Consider the following 20,294-nt stretch of genomic DNA (forward strand, 5'->3'; position numbering starts at 1 on the left):
GATATAGCTGTCCCACTCGCTTTGTGTGGAGCAGCATACTAAAGAGTGCTGCACTCCCAGAGTGACCTGCTCTAGTTTATTCACTACAGATCACCCATCGCTCCTTCCCTCTGCCTGCGCTTCTTCTTTTGTGCTCCTTTTCTTTGTTTTGACTGTTATCTCATTTTCCTCTCCTCTTATCTGTTCCTCTGCACCCTCTTTTCCCTGTTATCTTCCCAATATCCTTTTCTCCTTCCCTTCTTCTTTTACTCTCCAACGTTTCACTATGGAGACTACTACTAATAATAATAATAATATATACTAATACATACTAATAATTTATAATTTTTTATACTTTTTCCATTATTTTTGTTTTGTTATTGTTGCATTTTCTTGTATTTCATGCACTATATTCTATATACTATACATGCGCCTTGTTGCCAGTGGTAGTAATGGTGTCTTGGTAGGTGGGTAAACTGTGCCCTCCACATGTTCAACATGAATAAAATATAATACCACACTAAATACTCTGTTACATGTTAAAGTCCTGCATTCAAAATGTAGGTAACATTGAAATATTTAAAGCTAACAGATATTATTATACAGTTATACAGCTATATTATTATATACAGTATATTATATTATATAATATTATTGATTTATATTGATTTATGCATTTACTTGCAAGCAGCATTTTAATGTTGTAGCTGGTCACGGTGGAGCTTTTAACTATTACAGCAGTTAACTAATAGTTTTACCTAAATATGTTTTGTATGTAAAATCATTAGCAGCAAAGTAACTTGTAACTACAGCTGTCAAAGTACAGTACTTGAATAAATGTACTATTTTCCACAGCTGTTGTTTTCACAGACCAAGACTCACGGCCTGCTGAGGTAACAGTGTTCTGATCATTGATCAACAACACTCACTCCAGCAGTAGTTTGGCGCTACTCAGTAGGAAGCAGGAGACAGTGCTTCAGAATAAAAGCACTGTTCTGGAAAGGTAAAGTTTGACAAAGCTGACCCGCTCAGAATAGACCTGCAGTGAACTGCGAATCACTAGTCGGGAACCACTGCCTTAAAGGCTAAAGTCAGGGTAACAAAAGTCTCTTTTGCACAGTTAACGCCACAGATTACACAAAAGACTGTCACCTGATTGGCTGCTCTGCAAGATACACAGTGATACCTATCTCTGGCTATTTTAGGCAAGTACTGTATATGTTATATCCTCCTACCCAGAGGTGGGTGCACACCACTACACTTGTGCTTGTTGTACACTACACACTGACTTGCCATTAAACTGCTGAATAAAACTGATGCGTTTTCTTGTCTAATACTGATAATAATACAATTATTAACAATGGTTGTTATATCTTACTAAGCCTATATGTATTTATATACAGTAGGCTATAAAACAGTATTGTGATGAAACCCTAAAATCAAATATTACGTGAAGATGTCAGCATCTTTGGACCTTCCAGCAGCGCTAAATCTGACAGTGGCACGTTGAGCCCTCTTATCACAACAAACGCTGAGCAGACAGAGCAGGGTTCCCACTGTGCGTGTGTCATAACCCACTTCTGTATCTCAGCTGCGTCTTCTTTCCCTCGCTTTCCCCTTCAGGGTTAAACAGGGATACCGTTACACAATGCTGCACTAGGCTGAGTAAAACAGCACTGTGTGTGTGTGTGTGTGTGTGTGTGTGTGTGTGTGTGGGTGGGTGCATGTATGGGGGAGGGGGAGGGAAGCCCTTGCTTTTGCCAAGTAGTAAAACCTGCCATGCAATATTTATACCCCCCTTCTCCTCTTCTCCTCCACAAATCCGCCTCGCTCTTCTTCTCTCTATCATCTTCCTCCTGATATCCCTCTTGCTCTTGTCTCCTCCCACTTCAGCCTTTGACAATCTCATTACATCCCTCTCGCAGCTCCGTCCTCTTTCTTCTCCTGTACTTCCTCTCCAGTCTCTTCCTTTATGCCTCTCCTCTCCTCTTCCCCATTTACTCTGCCTTTCCCCTCTTCTTGCCATCTTCTGCTGCCAATTCCTGAGACTGATAAGTAGCGAACTTAACGAAGACTGGGTATTTTGAAGACCGGGAACCAACGATTGGAGCCCATCCCTAGCTGTCTTAAAGGAAATGTTGGACATTCTTGCCTTCTTGCCGAGAGTGAGATGAGACGATTGATACCACTTGCATATCTGTATGCTAAATATGAAGCCAGCAGCTTGTTAGCTTAGCTTAGCACAAAGACTGGAAGGTCAAGTGCAAACATGGGTTTGTATTCATGTAGGGATGGAAGCCACAGTGAACCCCACTTACCAAGACATCACTGCCTCTGAACTAGAGCTGGGTATCGCCACTGATTTCCCGAATCGATTCGATTACGATTCGCAGAGAACTAATGCTGTAAATTGTACAAGGAACCCTCTAACCTGGTACATTATTAAAAATATTAATGTTTACATTAAGAATTGACCCTTTAAATTACCTATAATAGAGCTGAGATTTACACTCAGACGCCCCAGTGTTTCCCCAACCATTATTTTATAAATAAATATATAAATATTAAGAAAAAAAACTTGAGATTTAAAGTTGAAATAATGTCCCTTAATCATCAAGTATTGCATTTCTAAATGTTGTGCTGTTATTTCGGTGATAAAGTCAGGTGAGCCCAGGAACCTGTATACCTGAATGGCAGATTTTCACTCGACTCACAAAACCTCTGCGATACAGTTGCATAATATGTTATAGAATTTGAGTGTTATTCATGCTTTAATGCCGCGTGGTTATGTATCACTTTATACACATTGTTTGTGAACTTCCTTCGTCTTACATTCAGCGCATCTATGTGCTGTTTTTAGCTCAGAGAAAGAGTTCATCAAGCTAGCAGCACAACACGTGAAAGCAGCCAAATCTGTAAAGTTTCCCCAAGTATTTCAGTATTGCACCCTTGGTGCGCCTTCCGATTTTTTAAACCCAGCCCTACTCTGAACCCACATCTTATGTATCTCCATTTCAGAAACCAAACTCTCTTTCATATCTTGGTTTTTCAATTCCTCTCACCAGCTGCCTCTGTTTATTAATCTCTGTTGCTCATCTCTGTCTCTCTCACGATCCTCTCGAAGTCTCCTCTCTTCCTCTGTCCCTGTCCCATCTCCAACTAGCTTGATCAACCCCTCCGCCATTTTTAGCACACACACACACACACACACACACACACACACACACACACACACACACACACACACAATCATTTCATGCCATTTTGTTGATGCACACCCCCTTAAACAAGCTTTACACTGTTCCTCTTCACCTGTCACACACATATTCACCCATACACACACAGACACACACAGCTTGACCCATTTTCAGTAATGAGAGATTTTTACGCCTCCTAGGCCTTCCCAAAACACACAGCTCCAACAGTCACACATTGGACAGGGGAGGAAGGAAGGAAGGAAGGAAGGAAAAGAGAACAATGTCTATCACTCTTCTCTCCCATCTGCTGGTGTGTGCTCACGTGTGCTTCTGAGTGAGCATACAGCATGCGCCTGTGTGTGTGTGTGTGTGTGTGTGTGTGTGTGTGTGTGCCAGCTCCTGGCTTAGATTTCACGTTGTCTTGTGTCTCTGTTCGGTGTCTGTCACTCTGCAGCCTGCATGTGTGTGTCCCCAGGTTCTATCTGGTCATAAAACACCAGATTCCAGATCATCTAAGAAGGAGTTATGTATTTGATGTCTTTCTGTTAGGAGACAATATCTCTGGCTGTGGCTTTTGAAACATTAAATCAGTGTAATGATGCCCTGAAGGTGTGTTAATGCAGACAGGTATTCATTCAACCTTTGCTTAACAAGGGTGACAATCTATTCTAGTAAAAAGTCCTCATGGCCATATTGTCAAAAACCTATTTTCTAAGTGTTAAGATGGCTCACTTACTTATCTCATAGTCATATTTACCTTTAAGGCAGCAATTGCTTAGCACAGAACCACCTTTAATTCAAGAATGGTCGTGTGTTGTGTCTCAGTATTTCCTCTTTAGCTTCTAAAAGAATATCACTGAGCATAGAAACCAACCGACCAACACCATTAATTATCCATTAGGGCTGGGACGATTCATTGACGTAAGAGACGTCAATACGGAAATACGCCGATTTGATAGGCGACGTCATTAACAACAAGCCTCACCTGCTGCTGGGAAAACAGAATCGGGGGTGTGTGCAAGCAAGGTGAGCAGATTAAAGTAGTTTGTGAGTAAACACTAAAATAAGGTGGTGAATTAAGTAGATTTAAAATGGTAAGAAATAACCTACTAGAAATAGGATAATGTATGAATTAATTCTTTCAAGACAAATATATTTTTTGTCACAGAATAATGCCCTGCAGTACATACTTTGCTTCTTGTTACTTTTGTTTGTTTTTAAGACAAAATGCTTGAATAAAATATTGAAATATTAGTGAGACAGGTTTTTGATATTTATTTTGGGTAAATTAATTGTTATATTAATCAAGTAATAAAAAATAATCTTTCGAATAATCGATACATTTGTCGTTAGATGAATCAACTAATCATAGAAATAATTGTTTGGTGCAGCCCTGCTATCCATTTGTATCCAACACTCTAAAACATGCATCTCTGCATTTTGATGGAAACAGCGGCTGAAGCGGCTATTGGGAGGAGTGTGGTCGCATTTACAGGCTGTCTCCAAAGGTGACAAAATATGCGTTCAAAAAAGTACTGGAGCAGGATGCTGCCAGTTCTACTATAATACCAGATGTACTCTGTATTATAATATAGACATATTCTGTAGTTACATTTTCAATAGTTTCAGTTTATCATTAGTTGTCCAGCTTTGTCAGTGATGTAGATTAGTATTTTAGCAAATGATCAAATGGCATGAAGGACCCACTCAGTCAGATTTTTTGGTGCGCCCTATGCTACTATATACTGTATATAAATAGGTGAATACTAAATTTGCACTGCTTCTTGTATGTCTGGTGCAAGCGGCAACCTCCAGGGCTGAAAAATGAAGCCGTCGCTGAAGTGCCAAGAACTGCAGTTCCTCGAATGGCCACTTGAGGCTGGCTCCAAAAGCGAGTCAGTCTCCATGTTAAAATGGAGGGGTTAAATGGTGGGGGGTGGGGATTTTTTATATAACTCACCCATTTAAATTATATTAAAGCTTAAAGTTATGCATAATTAAGAATGTGGTTGCTTTGAGTGACAGGTGGGTGCCCTCTCCGGGGGCTAGCCACTTGCTCCACCTCTTTGCCCATTTTTGGATTAGCTGGAGTCAGGGACTGCCAAGATGGCCGATGGCCGGAGCCGCCCACTTTCCTTTCTTCTAGCAATGTTTTCCAAGTCTTCCTGTCTGCATTTTCATATAGTAAACCTACACCTGCACAAACACACTCACATACAGTGCATATATAATTGCAGTCTTGTAATGTACTCTCAGGTCTCAATGGGGATCTCCTTGTCAGGGTTTATAAAGAGGCATCTTCATCGTCTGTACACTCTAAGTGCTTTGTTGTTGTCACATCTCCAGTCTCCTGTGTGATACACTATTACACTGCGTCCCTATGTGACAAACATTCTCTCTTCCTGTTCCTCTCCATCACCACTCTCTCCCCTTTGCTGCTACTCTGTTTTCTAATTATCTAAATAAAATAAAAACACTGAACAGCATTTGTTAATTTTTAATGACGGTGTAACACCAGCTGACTGACACCACTTAGGAAATGTGATTTTATACACACACACACACACACACACACACACACACAGAGCAGCAGCAGCAGCAGATGAGGAAAATCTGTGGTGAAAGATCCCAATTAAGAACTTCTTTTTCTTTTTTTACAGTGAGTTCATTATGAGTCTCCAAGTGATTGCCAAGAAGAGTAAATGAATATAAAATGAACACTTATGCAGACTCATTAGCCATGTGTGCTCATTATGAAATAGAATTTCACTTGATCCATGCATTTCTATCATAAACTTTATTTACGACTTATTTGTGCAGCAGAGAAACACACACAGCCACGTTAGCATCAGCCAATGTGGAGCACTTAATACTGTGGGAGGAATTAAGGGGCAAAGAGGCAATAACAGTAAACACATTAATTAGATTACACTGTTCAGTTTCACTTAGAGTGGCAAAGCAGCGCTGCAAGGATTACTTTTGATCTTTATCTTTACAGAAACCACTTTCTTCAGCGCAGTTTGCAGTCTTTTAGCTCAGTTCAAATTACTCTCACAAGGGCTGAAGCTGTCATGACTCATGGTTGTAGGGATTTGCATTTCAACCTTGTGTTGTTTCCTGCTGCACTCTGCAGACAGTCATGTATCATCGATGAAAAAACGAATGGAAGACGTGAGGGCCAGCACGAGCATCTGGAACAGCCTCAGTGTTCCTCGGCATGGATTCTCCAAGGCTGTGGAGCTCTACGGGAGGAACGAACAGCGCTCATCCAAAAGCTAGCTAACGCCGGTGGCAGAGAGTGCCGTCTTCCTTTTTGTTTGTTCATGTCACATCCCCTCCAAAGTCTGCAAAGCAGGTGAAGGAATTTTCCTTCTACTAATGTGCACTATTCAGGAAACGGATGTAAAATACAGACAAGACAGTGTGCTGTGTACAGTGATGAACATAAGCACAGCCACAAAGTATCTGTTACAGCATCGATCATTAATTAGCTGCATTATGTTTGTAAAATGTCAGCAAAGCAACTCTAAGCCATATTGGAAATGTAGCTGCTAAAGGACAGACTGCTAGAGGGGACACCGGAACTGCAGGAACCTTCCCAGGGGACCAAGAACCTTTTGAGGAACTCAGGAACAAAACCTGCGTTTCGAACGGAGGAACCAGGGACTAAATTTAGTTTTTGAATTTTAGTTCCAGGTATAAAATCATCTTCGAGGTTCAAGAACTTTTTTTTAGGGAGTTTGTAGTGCTGAACATCACTGATTGGTTAATCAGAATCAGAATCAGAAATACTTGATTGATCCCCGAGGGGAAACTCTTTAAACACAACACACCAACTACAACTTGTGTACTGCCTCATTCACATAACAAGGAAGTACTGGGTGCTGCTACTGTAGATTCAATATGGACGAGGGGTGGACATTCGAGAGAGAGAGGGTGCGAACGAGCTGAGAGCGCGAGCAACCGAGAAAGAGAGGGAGCCGCGGTCGGGAGAGCTAGCGAGAGAATGAGAAGCGAGGGAGCGGTGACGAGAGAACAAAGCCAGTGAACGAGAGAAATAAAACTTTATTTGCTGATAGTTTCATGGCGGTTATGTTCTAAAGCAGAAATAGATAACCTTCAAACTCTCAGGAGTTCTCAGTTTCCCTTACCACCTCTGCATGTCTCCTTTTCATTCATTTATTAAATCCAAATAAAAACAAACGAGTCGCGCAACATTAAACACAAAGAATAACACGATGACTGTGTCATTGTTTCCTCGTGTATGAAAGTTACGGTTTTTAGGATGATGTGGAAACAAACAGGAATGCTCAGAAGGACTTTTAGTTCCTAGTTTAGTTCTTGGAACTGTTTGGTTGAAAAGGGCTAAGAGGTGCAACAGAGTTGTGGCGCAACTAAAACACGATGCAGCAGCATCCAGTGGACATTTATAGGGGTTCAGCTGGGTTGAGATCTTGTGACTGCATATCATTTTCAAACTCGTCAGAGCATTCATTGACCTCCTGTGACCTCCAGGGTCTTAAAACTGCAGACAAACTTAGAAGAATTGCTCTGTCTGTCTCTCTAAATGCTCTCTGTCACATGTGGGCCACAGTTCTCCATTTGATGCGTTCTCTATTATTGTTTTGTTTGTTTGAAGCAGTAACGCACGAACAAGTGCTCCCATAGGCACGGAGCCACATATTGTACACATGCAAGGCTTTTAATGACATTAATACTCTCTCTGTGTCACACACACACACACACACACACACACACACACACACACACACACCATAGTCTGAACTTTAGCTGAGTTGTATTGGGGCAAATCCTTTAGCTTTTAATGTTATAGAGACACAAGTAAAACTACCATGATAATGCAGCTTTTATATGAATGGGACCAGGGGAAGAGTGGGGGGAGGGAGTGGAAGAGGATGGATGTTAAAAGGGGGGGGTGAGTGAGACTGGCAGACAGAATGGAGAGAGTGAGGGTGAGAAAAAGAGCAAACAATAATGGAAACGGGTGAGAGCTACATGGGAGGAGTAAGGGAGAGTAACTCACCCATCTGTATCCTGGAAGTTAACGTTCACTTTCTTTGCAGAACCGAGGAGCTCTGAAACATAAACAAAGTTCAACATTAATTGATTTTTGCAGCCAGTAAATGACAGTAATAGCCGGTTGATGCCTTTTTATGATGTAACGCAGCAATACAGATGTTATATTTAATGTTTATGCTGACAACATCATTGTATAATATGTGATGAGTATTTCTTATTTGATTTCAAGCCAAAGAGCCAACATTTTTCACTTTTTCCGTCCCCAGGATGAAAAAAGCTTCTCGAATGTGAAGATGTCATTTATTATGAGTCATATTGTCGTCATATTTCCTCGCCCGCTGTTTGCAGGAAAGAATGTCATTTCCTCGAGTTCAGGCCCCCATGGTGATAATATCTGTCTCACATTTGGAATATTTACATCATTCAGAGCATGCTTGCTACTCTGTGGTTACGCATGGAGTGTGGAAATATGAATGCAGACTTCACAATCAAAAGCTACTGATAGAAATGTCTCACAAACATACAAAATGTGCAATTAGCTTATATGTGTAACCTTTTTTAAGAGTATCTAGCATGCAAAATAATATCCTTGTACAAATTTTTGCCAGATCAAATTACCAAAAACGTCATTAAAGTTATCAAATAAAGTGTTACAAAAACTCTGTGTGTTAAAGTGAATGTGTTGCACACGACAGTTTAGTTACTTCGGCGATTGACTTCGGCCTCGTGTTATGGCGTTCTGAGTGCACGACACGCTGGCGATGGGCTCGAAAAACCACTTTGGGACCGACCTGTTTGTTAACTGCTCCTCATGAATACAGTTAAACCGACTTTTGCAACACGCCACACTTGAGTGCAGATGGTGATGCTGCAGGTTGTAAACAAACAACACAGTCTCAAAAAAACCCACAACGAAGACTAGAATGTAAATTTGAGTGATGTACACTCAAATTGATATTCTTAAAATATATAATAGCCCAAATATGATCATTTTTCCTGCTCATCACAAAATGTATGTATACTATTTACAGTATGGGCAGTAATACAGCAACTACCCAAATAACAAGAATTGGTTATGATTCATTATGGTGATGGTTAGGGTGTTACTAAAAACTAAAAATGTCTGCTATGGTAGAATATTTGAGTTCCTGGCTGCCAGAGTTAAGGATGTATGGAGGTCTTTATACCAAATTCTATGAGACCATGCTGAGACCATGGTGTAGACTCAAAGAGCTTGGTTTAGGGCCAGGGCCTCTCTCTCTCCTCCACTGAGCTGGGCTCAGTCTCATTCCAGTCCCAAACCAGTTAGCATGTAATGGAATTGAACTATAAAAGCATCCGACCGCAAGTGATGACCAAACTCCGCTAGCTCTAAACAAAAGCACACATGCCAGAGGATGGAGGAAACATATACATTTAAGTTCTGTTCTGCTGCTTTGTCAGATATTATTTTGATGAAGCACAAACTTTTGAGGGGGGCGACTGAATATCTACCAAATTTCATGACAATTCATCCAATAGTTGGGAAATAGAACGATATAATTCAACAGCTAAGTTAAATACCACTCTTGTTTTTGTACAGTAAAAATGAAGCTAGACCCAGCAGCCGGTTAGCTAGCTTAGCAAAAAGACTGGAAACAGCTAGCCTGACTTCGGTTTTTGTACAAAGTGAACAAACGAAACATGTGGATGTTTCCAGTCTTTGTGCTAAGACGGTGTAGTTCCTCATTCGTCCAGGAGTGTCTTTGTACTAAGCTAAGCTAACTGGCTGCTGGCAGTGGCTTCATATTTACTGTACAGACATGAGAGTGGTATTTAATTAATGCCGATTAGCACCTATATAGCTTCTGTGTATAGGTGCTAATAGGCATTAGTGCATAGGTGCTGATGAACATGTATGTGTTTATGTGTTAACACACATAAACACATACATGTTCATCATGCTGAATCACTTATTGGCTTGAAAGAACAGATGCAGAACCCTGCACAGACGCATACCCACAACATACTTTCACCCACATTATTTAAAATTTTCTGTCCTCTGTTTTTCTGTCTGTTAGCAGATGATGCAGAGCTGAGGCACAGCCAAGACAAGTCTGTACTCTCTCTTTCTGCATTCTCTCTTTCACTCTTTCCACACACACACACACACACACACACACACAGACACACACCTACACAGACACACACACACACACACTCCCTCCAGGGAGCAGGAAACAGGACAGTCCCTCTATTGTAGAGGAGACAGCTCCCAGCGCCACTGGGAGAGGAACATTGATTTCCTAACAGGCTATTTCTGGCCGCTAAATGCAGGGATTCACTCACACACACACACACACACACACGTGTGGGGACCAAGAGCTTTCAAAGGCACTATCCTCTGTGTGTGTGTAGGCCTACTTGTTGCGAGGGGAGTGTAACACTGTAGAACCTGATATGCATCCACTAATATGCATTAACACAAAGGTGTGGTCAACTTGTGGTCAACGGGACGAAAAGTTCAAAGAGGTCAGATAAGAGATAGAGAAAGAGAGCCAAGGGTAAAACTTTTATTTTTAAAATTTTTATATCACTGATAAGCTCCATACAATGACTGGCCTCTTCTCAAAAAAGAACAAACACATGCACACACACTAGTATTCACAGTGTTCACGGTCTTCCATATCTGTCCAGCAGCCGTCAACCGTGAGCTTTTGACTCCATGACGTCATCAGACCTGGTCATATGTATCCCTGTGATGTGACAGGAAAATACACACACCCGACGGAGCAGGAAATCCCCTCGTTTAATCTGAAGGCGGCCTTGAGACAGACCTCTGTGAGAAGAAGGAAACCATTTTCGCTTTACCTTTTGGTGGATGCACTCTGCCACGTCTGCGTCAATTTTCAAGGAAATGTCCCTGAACTTGATGAACTGACTGTTCGCTAAGCTAACTGTTGCTAAACCTATCAACCTTTCTGTTCTCATATGGCACATATATGCAGTTTACAATGAAACTGTGGAAGATTTACCATCAAAATTCTTAATTTTTTAAACAATGGGTCAAAAGCCAGATGAGACAAAAGCAGACTTTTCATTTCTAGCTGGTGACCATCGATTGTGGTGGCTGAAATGACAGCTGTTGTCAAGAGATGTGTCAGCTCTAGCTAGCAAGCTAATTAAACTAACATCAGCTCCATTTTAAAATGAGAACCCTGTAAAATGGTCTTAAATATGCACTTGATGGCTGCATACATGATATCGTGCTTAAAATACTGAGGCTTAAGTTAAATGTCCCAGGCAAAAAGTCAGTATCCTCACCAGTTGATGAGCCATGTAGAAGACGTGGGAAAAAAAGGCATTGATATTGTAGTTAGTAGTATTGTTGTTGTTATTGTATGAGTACTGCAGTCTCGAGCTAGTTAGTCCTAGTATTATAAGTATGAGATGTAAAAATGTAAGATCAGACTGTTATTTTGTTCTAACATAACCCTGTTTGACCACTTAGCTTACATACTTGTTCACATTTTCAAACAGAACTTTAACGTTACAAGAGAAATGGCTTTGAGAATAGTTTGACTGGGGTTGGGACAGACCTGCTAACATTAGCCTAAACTCTGATAGCATCCAGGATTTTCTTCCATGCAGTGGGGAAGTACTACACAGTGGATGTGCTGGTGATGAACAGAGCTTTTTGAACAAAACCCCAAAAACTCAAGTAACACTCAATTACTACTGTAGGGAGTAACCTAGTTAGCTGGACATGCTAACGACTGCAGCTTACGTTAGAGCAGATAAACACACTATTCCTTACAATTTTGCTCTTGTGTGTTTGGTTTTGGAGAGGGTGATAAAAAAGACAACCCTCCAAACTCTAAATGCCAAGTATCACTTTTACTACACATGTGGAGAAATCCAAAGCTTTACGGTTGCCAAGCTATGATTTGACAATCGTTTGGGGGAGGGGTTTAGTGAACGGTCAATTCATCTGTGCCAACATGCATCATGCATACTCAAAAAAGAAGCATGTTGTGGCTGCATCACATTCTAGTCTACCACGGCTACATTCATTAAACAAATTGGCCTTCTGCCCCTTCGGTAATGGATTGTTCCTGTTGAACGGCAGGGCAGTAAGTGGTAAGTGTAGAAAGACCTCTGTGCTGGAAATCCGTCATATCAGAGAAGAAAATACTAAAGAACATTTGTCCAACATTTACGAGAACATCACCAACAGTAGGATTTAAGAATGTTTAAAGAAAAACAAGTTCAATTTCTAATAAACAGCAAATGAGTTTAATGGAGTCTAAACTCAACAATTAGTAATACATGATGGGTCATTAATAATTTAATGTTGTTACTTTCTAACAGGGACTACATACGCAGCATGACCAGTAACATTTATATGCTACAACATGCAATATTACAGTTAAACTTCATGAGCAGAAGTTCATTTGTGCAAACGAGCATAAATATAAGCTTTAAACCATCCTGTGTGCAGTGTGTGCAGCGTAAAGTGAATATATTGATCATTCTCAGTAGATTAATCAGGCTGAATAATTTAGAGGCCATCGGCTGAACACACACACACACATACATGCCAGGTACATAAGGCAAACTGGGTGTTAAATACCTCCTGTCAAAGTTTTTGCTATTGCATCAGTGTGTCCATGCCTGTTGCTCAGAGATGCTGGACAGCAACAAAGTAGTAGACAGTCATAACAAACAGTGAAACCATGGTTATGGAGAAGCCAGCCAGCCGAAAAACACACACTAAAACACTCCACACCCACATAGCTCCAGTCACTTTGGATGGAGAAATGCATTCATGTCCAAACATAAAATGACATGCACGCTTAACTGCACAGAAAAAGAGTAGACACACTTTGCACACACACACACACACATTCAAAACACACATAAACCATCTGTCTCTCCCTTTCTACTTCATACATAGCTGCTGTAATGTTGAACACTGCACTGACTGCAGGCCTATTGGAGTCACTGTCAAAGCATCTAACAGCACCCATATGTATTTCCGGTGTTCTACCAGCCTAGACCTGCCTGCAGCGAGGACAGTGTCTGCAGCGTAAAGTGAATATAATAAAACAAGGTACAATAGAAAAAGCTTCACCAGTTGGCAGCCATACATTTCAATACTCATTTTGGCTTGAAACGTTTTTGTGGAAATCTTAAAATCAACTTTCCCACAGAAGCAAAACTTGAAAAGCTCTGAAAATGCTGGAGGCGAGCAATCTTTAGAAAATGCAGAAATAAAAATCAGTTATTATAAAGTCAATTAAAAATGTTGAACCCTTGGAGGTTTTGGGAGGTTGTTTTCTGTATGTGCAAGTCGGGTATGATATTGCCTTCGGTAATAAGACAAAGCAAAAAAAATTAGAATACAAACAAAAAAAAATCTATACAAGTAGATTAGGACTGAGCAACAGTAAATATGTATGACAAACGCAGCTAATGATGGATTGGGGCTTCAGAGCACATAACAGCAGCAAGTGATACAGTATGTATGAAGTACATGTTGAAATATGTAGCATGTTCGAGAGGAAATGGTTTTGAATATCATGGAATATGAACATATGTACAAGGAAGATATTAGGCTATGAAGAAATCATATAAGTACTGGTAATTACACTCAATGTACAAAATATATTCACAAGTTTAATGTACAAGTTATATATGAGTAAGGAATGTGTGTCTTTGTCCATTTGACAAAAAAAGCTACAAAATGGACCTTGAGTCAAGATTTTTTTCTTTCTGCCAAACTACTATAGAGAGCTAAAGTCCTGACATCTTCTCTGGGCTAGCTGCTGCTCCACTAGCTTCTGTAACTCAATGCAATTTCTCATCCAGCATTTCTTTACTGGTCTTTCTAAAAAGTTTAAATGTGCTCCTGAGGTTTGCAATCCATATTGTAAGATAAATGAGCATCTACTAAAGCATTTTTTGCCCTTCAAAGTTGAAACCTTTGTGATCTCAATAAAGTTAAACTACATTCATTTGTTAGCAGATAAAAAGCCAGAGCTCCTACTAAAATCTTCCAAACTTTCGCTGTAACCTCTTCTGTCTAAAAAAACTCAATGCAAATTGATGAAGGTGTTTTCTTCATTTGCCTGTGTTTTGTCTATCTGCATGTGTTTTCTTAAGTTGCAGTGCATTTGCCCTTGTCGGCCACTAAAAACAGGAATATCAAAAAAACAACAAGAGTCTACAGCCATGCTAGTGGCTCTGTGAGGCTGTGCATGGAACTAAGTGCTATCGTCAGCTAATGACAATGCTAACATTGTGATATTCAGCAGGTTTAATGTTTACCATGTTTACCATTTTATTTTAGCATGTTAGCAAGCAAAAATGTCTAATTAGCACTAAATACAAAGTACAGCCGAGGCTGATAGGAATGGCACTAGATGGAAAATTAAGGGATCACTAAAGTTATTACAATTCAACCTGAGGGGAACATGAATAAATACATTTGTACCAAATTTAATGTCAATTCATCCACTTGTTCTGTTTCAGTCTGGGTCAAAGTTATGGACCGACCAACAGTGCCAGTCATGCCGGTAGCATGGCTACAAAATTGCCAACTGCTGAATAAGGTTATGTTCCTGGCTGGATAGTTTGTAATTTGCATTATTACAAAGTTTATTTGAGGGTTTTTTCCTGTTTCACTTAGACTCTAAATAAGAGACATTTTAGTGTGTGTGTGAGGCTACCTTCTGGGACACATTTCAGACTAAAGGCCAGGACAAAACTCGTGCGACCAATTTGGAAAAGGCAGATTTTTGGGTTAGGGTAAGGCAAGTAGTGGTTATGGTTAGAGTTAGTCTCCAGGAAATGAATATCTATGTAAGTCTAAGTCTATGTAATGTACCCAAAAGTGACATAAGTAAACGTGTGTGTGTGTGTGTGTGTGTGTGTGTGTGTGACTCTGGGGGATACCGATCCACCGACCCAAAGCTGAGTTTACACCACAGTCCACTCTGCCCACTCTGCTCTGCTTTTCATGCCCGTTCTGATGGGGTATTGATCGCGCCCTGTTAACATGCTCCCGTAAAGGTCAAAGGTCAGGGAGCACTGAAAGGCATGATGAGTTTTAAATTGTAGTATCTATGCATGAGCAAGCGTGCATGTTAGAAAAGGTTAGAAATATCCATATTCCAAATATGAGATAGAGGCAGTGAAGGTAACAGGGGGAGGTCTTTTTAGGCGGATTATTTGCAGTCTGCTGATTCTCTGTTTTCTTACCCCTGGCAAAAAATGGGCTGAATTTATCCTCATGGGAGAGGAAAAGGGAACAGTGCCACTGCTTTACTTAATATGCTGTGCTGTTATATAATATCTATCCTGGGGAAGACTGACTCTGTTGTAAAGACAACTTTAAAACAAGGGAGTTTATTTTGTTCTATCACATGAAATACATTTGCATTACAGAGGAGGAAGGAAAGGAGAAGAAAGGAAAGGAAAGGAAAGGAAGATTCCTTAGCCCCGTTAGCTTGTAGCCTTAGCTCTCTTCCTTTCTCATGTCTCTCCAAATTTCTTATCCCGTCCTCTCTTCCTCTCCCTCCCTCTCTCTCCCTGGCAGTGAGGATGGAAAATAGTGCGCTGGACTCTGGAGTGCTGTCTGAAAGTAGACCTGTCGTCTTGGCCCTGATCGATCTGTCCCCATTTCCCCTCCTCTGACTATTTCCTTCATCTCTCCACCCCTCTTTCTTCATTTTCTCCTTTGTTTCTGTGCCATCCTTCCCTTCCAGGTCCGCAAATGAGAAAGATGATAGCATTTCTTTTCTCTCTCATGCAATCATTTTGCTCTCCGTCCCTCGATTGTAGCGCTAAAATTACATTGGCAGAAATTGTAGCAGGGTCTGTCTTGCATTTATTGCGCATTAATAAGGTAGACTCTTGAATGTTACCCAGCAGAATGAAATTAGAAATGTTGTAAAACTACACTCTCATGTCGGTTTAACCTTTCCTAACTGTATACCCAATATACTGTATGTCCCTTAAATGACCTTTGAATAGACAAAAACTGGCAAAATGAAAAAATAAATTCCATCGTCTTTTTACCTTTGTAATCGTATTCTTATTACACCCTTGAGCAATTCTGAGCACCCACAGAGATATCATATAGTGGGGTGACCATATTGGAAGAATAGTAACGTAACGAAAGAGACACTTAAAGAGTTTCCCCTCGGGGATCAATAAAGTATTTCTGATTCTGATTATATCAAAGCAGTGACTCTAATTCAGAATCAGAATCAGAAATACTTTATTGATCCCCGAGGGGAAACTCTTTCGTTACAGCTGCTCACTATCACGTTAATGCACACTTGAGAATCGGAATCAGAAATACTTTATTGATCCCTGAGGGGAAACTCTTTTGTTTTGAGAATAGAAGGAATAGAAGTACTAAGCAAATCAAAATATAATACGCTATAATAGAGTACAAAGTGGATATAAGTATAAAAGCTAAAATAAGTTTAAGTACCAAAGTGGATTTAGAGGTTGATAAGTGTGTACGGTTTAATACAATGTAATAATATAATATAAGTAATAGTGCAATAATGAGTACTGTCAAGTTAAGTGTAGCTTATTAAGATGATTATGAGACGGTGGATATTGCACAGCAGTAATAGAAGTATGAATAAATATCAATAAATAGGGAATTTTAAACTGAAAACAGAGGATATTGCACAGGAGTATTAAACAGAGAATATTGCACAATTATTTCAAGTATTGCAGTGATGTTAATGATCCAATGTTCAGTTTAGAGACTTTGGGTCATAGACACTTAGAGGGAGGAGTTAAAGAGTTTGATGGCCACAGGCAGGAATGACTTCCTGTGGCGTTCTGTAGTGCATTTTGGGGGATGAGTCTTGTGCTGAAGGTGCTCCTTTGTTTGACCAGCACGTTATGGAGTGGGTGGGAGACACTGTCCATGGCATGTAGTTTGGCCAGCATCCTCCTCTCTGACACCACTGCCAGAGTCCAGCTCCATCCCCACAATGTCACTGGCCTTACAGATCAATTTGTTTAGCCTGTTGGAGTCCGCTACCCTCAACCTGCTGCCCCAGCATGCAACAACATACAGGATAGCACTGGCCACCACAGACTCACAAAACATCCTCAGCATTGTCCAGCAGATGTTGAAGGACCTCAGCCTCCTCAGGAAATAGAGGCGGCTCTGGCCCTTCCTGTAAAGCGCTTGAGTGTTCTTAGACCAGTCCAGTTTATTGTCCATTTGTACTCCCAGGTAAGTGTAATCCTCTACAATCTCCACACTGATCCCCTGGATGGAAACCGGGGTCACTGGTGCCTTGACTTTGTCGCATTGAGCTGCAGATGGTTCTGCTCACACATTGAGACAAAGTTCCCCACCACAGCCCTGTACTCAGACTCACCACCACCGCTGATACATCCCACCACAGCAGAGTCATCAGAAAACTTCTGAAGGTGGCAGGACTCGTTAGCTGAAGTCCGTGGTGTAGATGGTGAAGAGGAAGGGAGAGAGGACAGTCCCCTGAGGGGCCCCAGTGTTGCTGACCACGCTGTCCGACACAGTGCTGCAGTGGTCTGCCAGTCAGGTAGTCCACAATCCAGGACACAGGGGGGGCTTCCACCTGCATCGCTGCCAGCTTCTCACCCAGCAGGGCTGGCCGGATGGTGTTGAAAGCACTGGAGAAGTCAAAAAACATGATCCTCACCATGCTTGCCAGCTTGTCCAGGTGGCTGTAGATGTGATTCAGCATGAAGACGATGGCGGCCTCAACTGCCAGCCGGGGCTGGTAGGCGAACTGAAGGGGGTCCAGGAGGGGTCTGACCATGGGCCGCAGCTGTTCCAGCACCAGTCTCTTCAGGGTCTTCATTATGTGGGAGGTCAATGCCACCGGTCTGTAGTCCTTGGAGCCACTGGGACGCGGCGTCTTCAGCACAGGAACGAGGTAAGATGTCTTCCACAGAGCAGGGACCCTTTGAAGACTCAGGCTCAGGTTGAAGACACGGTGAAGGACTGTGATCCATGGTGTCATGGTGATCCAACAGTCCCCTCAAGGTTTCAGTGGTTTCATACAGTGATAAAAAGAAGTGTCATTTTGCATCACCTAGTGAACTAGGTGGTTGTTTTGACTGTTCAACCAATCATATAGAGATGGGATGATCTTTGTGCCTTCACAACTCCATAAACACACATGTGAAAATACACACACAGACATGCACACAATCAGCTGGTTTAGATCTGTTCTAATCTGTTAGTTCTGTATACAAGATTCCGAATATTAATAGAGCAACAAACAACTATTTGCTATATAAAGATATATTGGAGTAATGGTGTCCTGAGCAGAGAATGACATCACACTCCCTCTTTGTTTGTTGTCATCCAAGCTTCTCTGTTCTTTGTTTTGGTAGCCGGTCCGCGTGCATGTTAGCACATGTGAGCCCCTCCGTGTGAAACTGTTGGCTTTGAGGAGAGCGATATAAAGGCTGGTTCTTTTCCCATGTAACTCGGTGAATAAAGGGTTAATTTCGACCAAACCAGAGTTGGTGATTGTTGGAATAGTGGAAAGACAAACAAAGACGGTTTTGGTGAGTTTTATTTTGTTTCTGTCCTGTTTGAATGAAGTGTGTTTTATGATGATCTCCAAGGTAAAATTACTGCTTTTCTCAATGTACTCTAGCGGGCCGTAGCGCCCATTTGTTTTGGTCTGCAACTGTAAGTGGCAGTGAATCTTGTATACTGCTCCTTTAAGATATAAAGCCATTTCTCTCGTTCAGGCGTGCGTGCTCGTCTGTGTGTGGGTTGATTACTTGTTTTGCTTTGGACTCAATGCACTCGGTGACCCCCCTCTTCATTTTCTGACATCATAAAAGGACACGGCCGCCCCCGTGTCATCAAATAAGGACAGAATCTTTGTACGAGACATCATATAAGGACAGCGTGGGTAAGAGTGGGAGCTCTGCCAACATCATCCTCTGCCTGCCAGATGTACACACGCAGATAATCAACCTACACACGCATTCATACAAAGTGCTGCATCATGAATGTATACACACAGACAACTTCACATCCAGACCAAATAAACGAACATTGCAGTGATTTGTTAACAAGCACATAACTCTGATGTCTCAGTATAAATAATTAGCATTAATAATTTATCTGCATATAAATACTACCAGACAGATCAACTGTGTGTGTGTGTGTGTGTGTGTCAGCATGGCAACTGCAGGAGCTGTTTGATCCTCGTTGACCCTCTCTGCTTCCTCCCTCCCCATCAACACATTCTTGTCGGAGGTTTCTGAGCAGGTAGCACACACGCCATCTGCTCACTGCTCACTGACTGTAACAGTTATACACATTAAATTGCACATATATTACGGAGCATACACATATCTCAATATCTACACCTTCTCGTATCTTTTCTGATTAATTTGTATAACTTGATAAATAAGGCCAACCAATGAGCAAACATATTGGTTCACGGCGTGTTGAACCCAGCTGTAGCTGTCAAACACTCCACTGTATTTTCAAGAACAGATGTGAGCCAGCTATCATAAAACATGCAGAGATACTCAAAAAGTGGGTTGATAGATCAAATGTGCAGCACTACTGGAACTCAGTGTCCAGCCAAAGAGCGAGTCCAGCCAGGAATGGCGTAGCGGCGGGAATTGGTGGTAATTTTGGTGTTAGTCCCACATCTGTTGCTGTTTCCATCCAAGTAACCAACGCTCAGATGGAAACAGGTCATACTGCTCAGCACAAAGGCATGAGATGGGTGGTATAACGTAGAATTTATAACCCGATATACTTTGAATATTGGACTTTTTTTCCACTTATAATGTCAATAGAATGTGATGTAAATCCAGTGTAAGACTCTGGGATAATTACTTATTATCCCAATACTTATTGTTTTTAGTTTTTTGTGCATTTCTTCTTGGTGTTTAATCACAAGTGCAGAGTGAACGCCTACAACGACAGTATATTGTTGTTTAAAGGCCCTGGACACCCAAACAGGTGTTTTCAATCACTCTGGCTAATTAAACCTCTGGTCGGATCGAAGCTGGGTGGAGTTATGCTAGGAATTACGTCCT

General features: G+C 41.2%; 1 protein-coding gene across 8 annotated transcripts in view; it reads right to left on the reverse strand.

Annotated features, from left to right (window-relative positions):
* caskin1 (CASK interacting protein 1) overlaps positions 1–20,294 on the reverse strand; it is a 111,180-nt gene that overhangs the window by 43,821 nt on the left and 47,065 nt on the right. For all 8 annotated transcript variants that reach the window (XM_044181255.1, XM_044181253.1, XM_044181260.1 and 5 more), the window contains exon 2: positions 8,221–8,272. In XM_044181255.1, the coding sequence (XP_044037190.1) occupies positions 8,221–8,272 (52 nt within the window). The remainder of the gene's footprint in view (positions 1–8,220; positions 8,273–20,294) is intronic.

The sequence above is a fragment of the Siniperca chuatsi genome, linkage group LG21, assembly GCF_020085105.1.
Source record: "Siniperca chuatsi isolate FFG_IHB_CAS linkage group LG21, ASM2008510v1, whole genome shotgun sequence".
Classification (NCBI taxonomy): Eukaryota; Metazoa; Chordata; class Actinopteri; order Centrarchiformes; family Sinipercidae; genus Siniperca; species Siniperca chuatsi.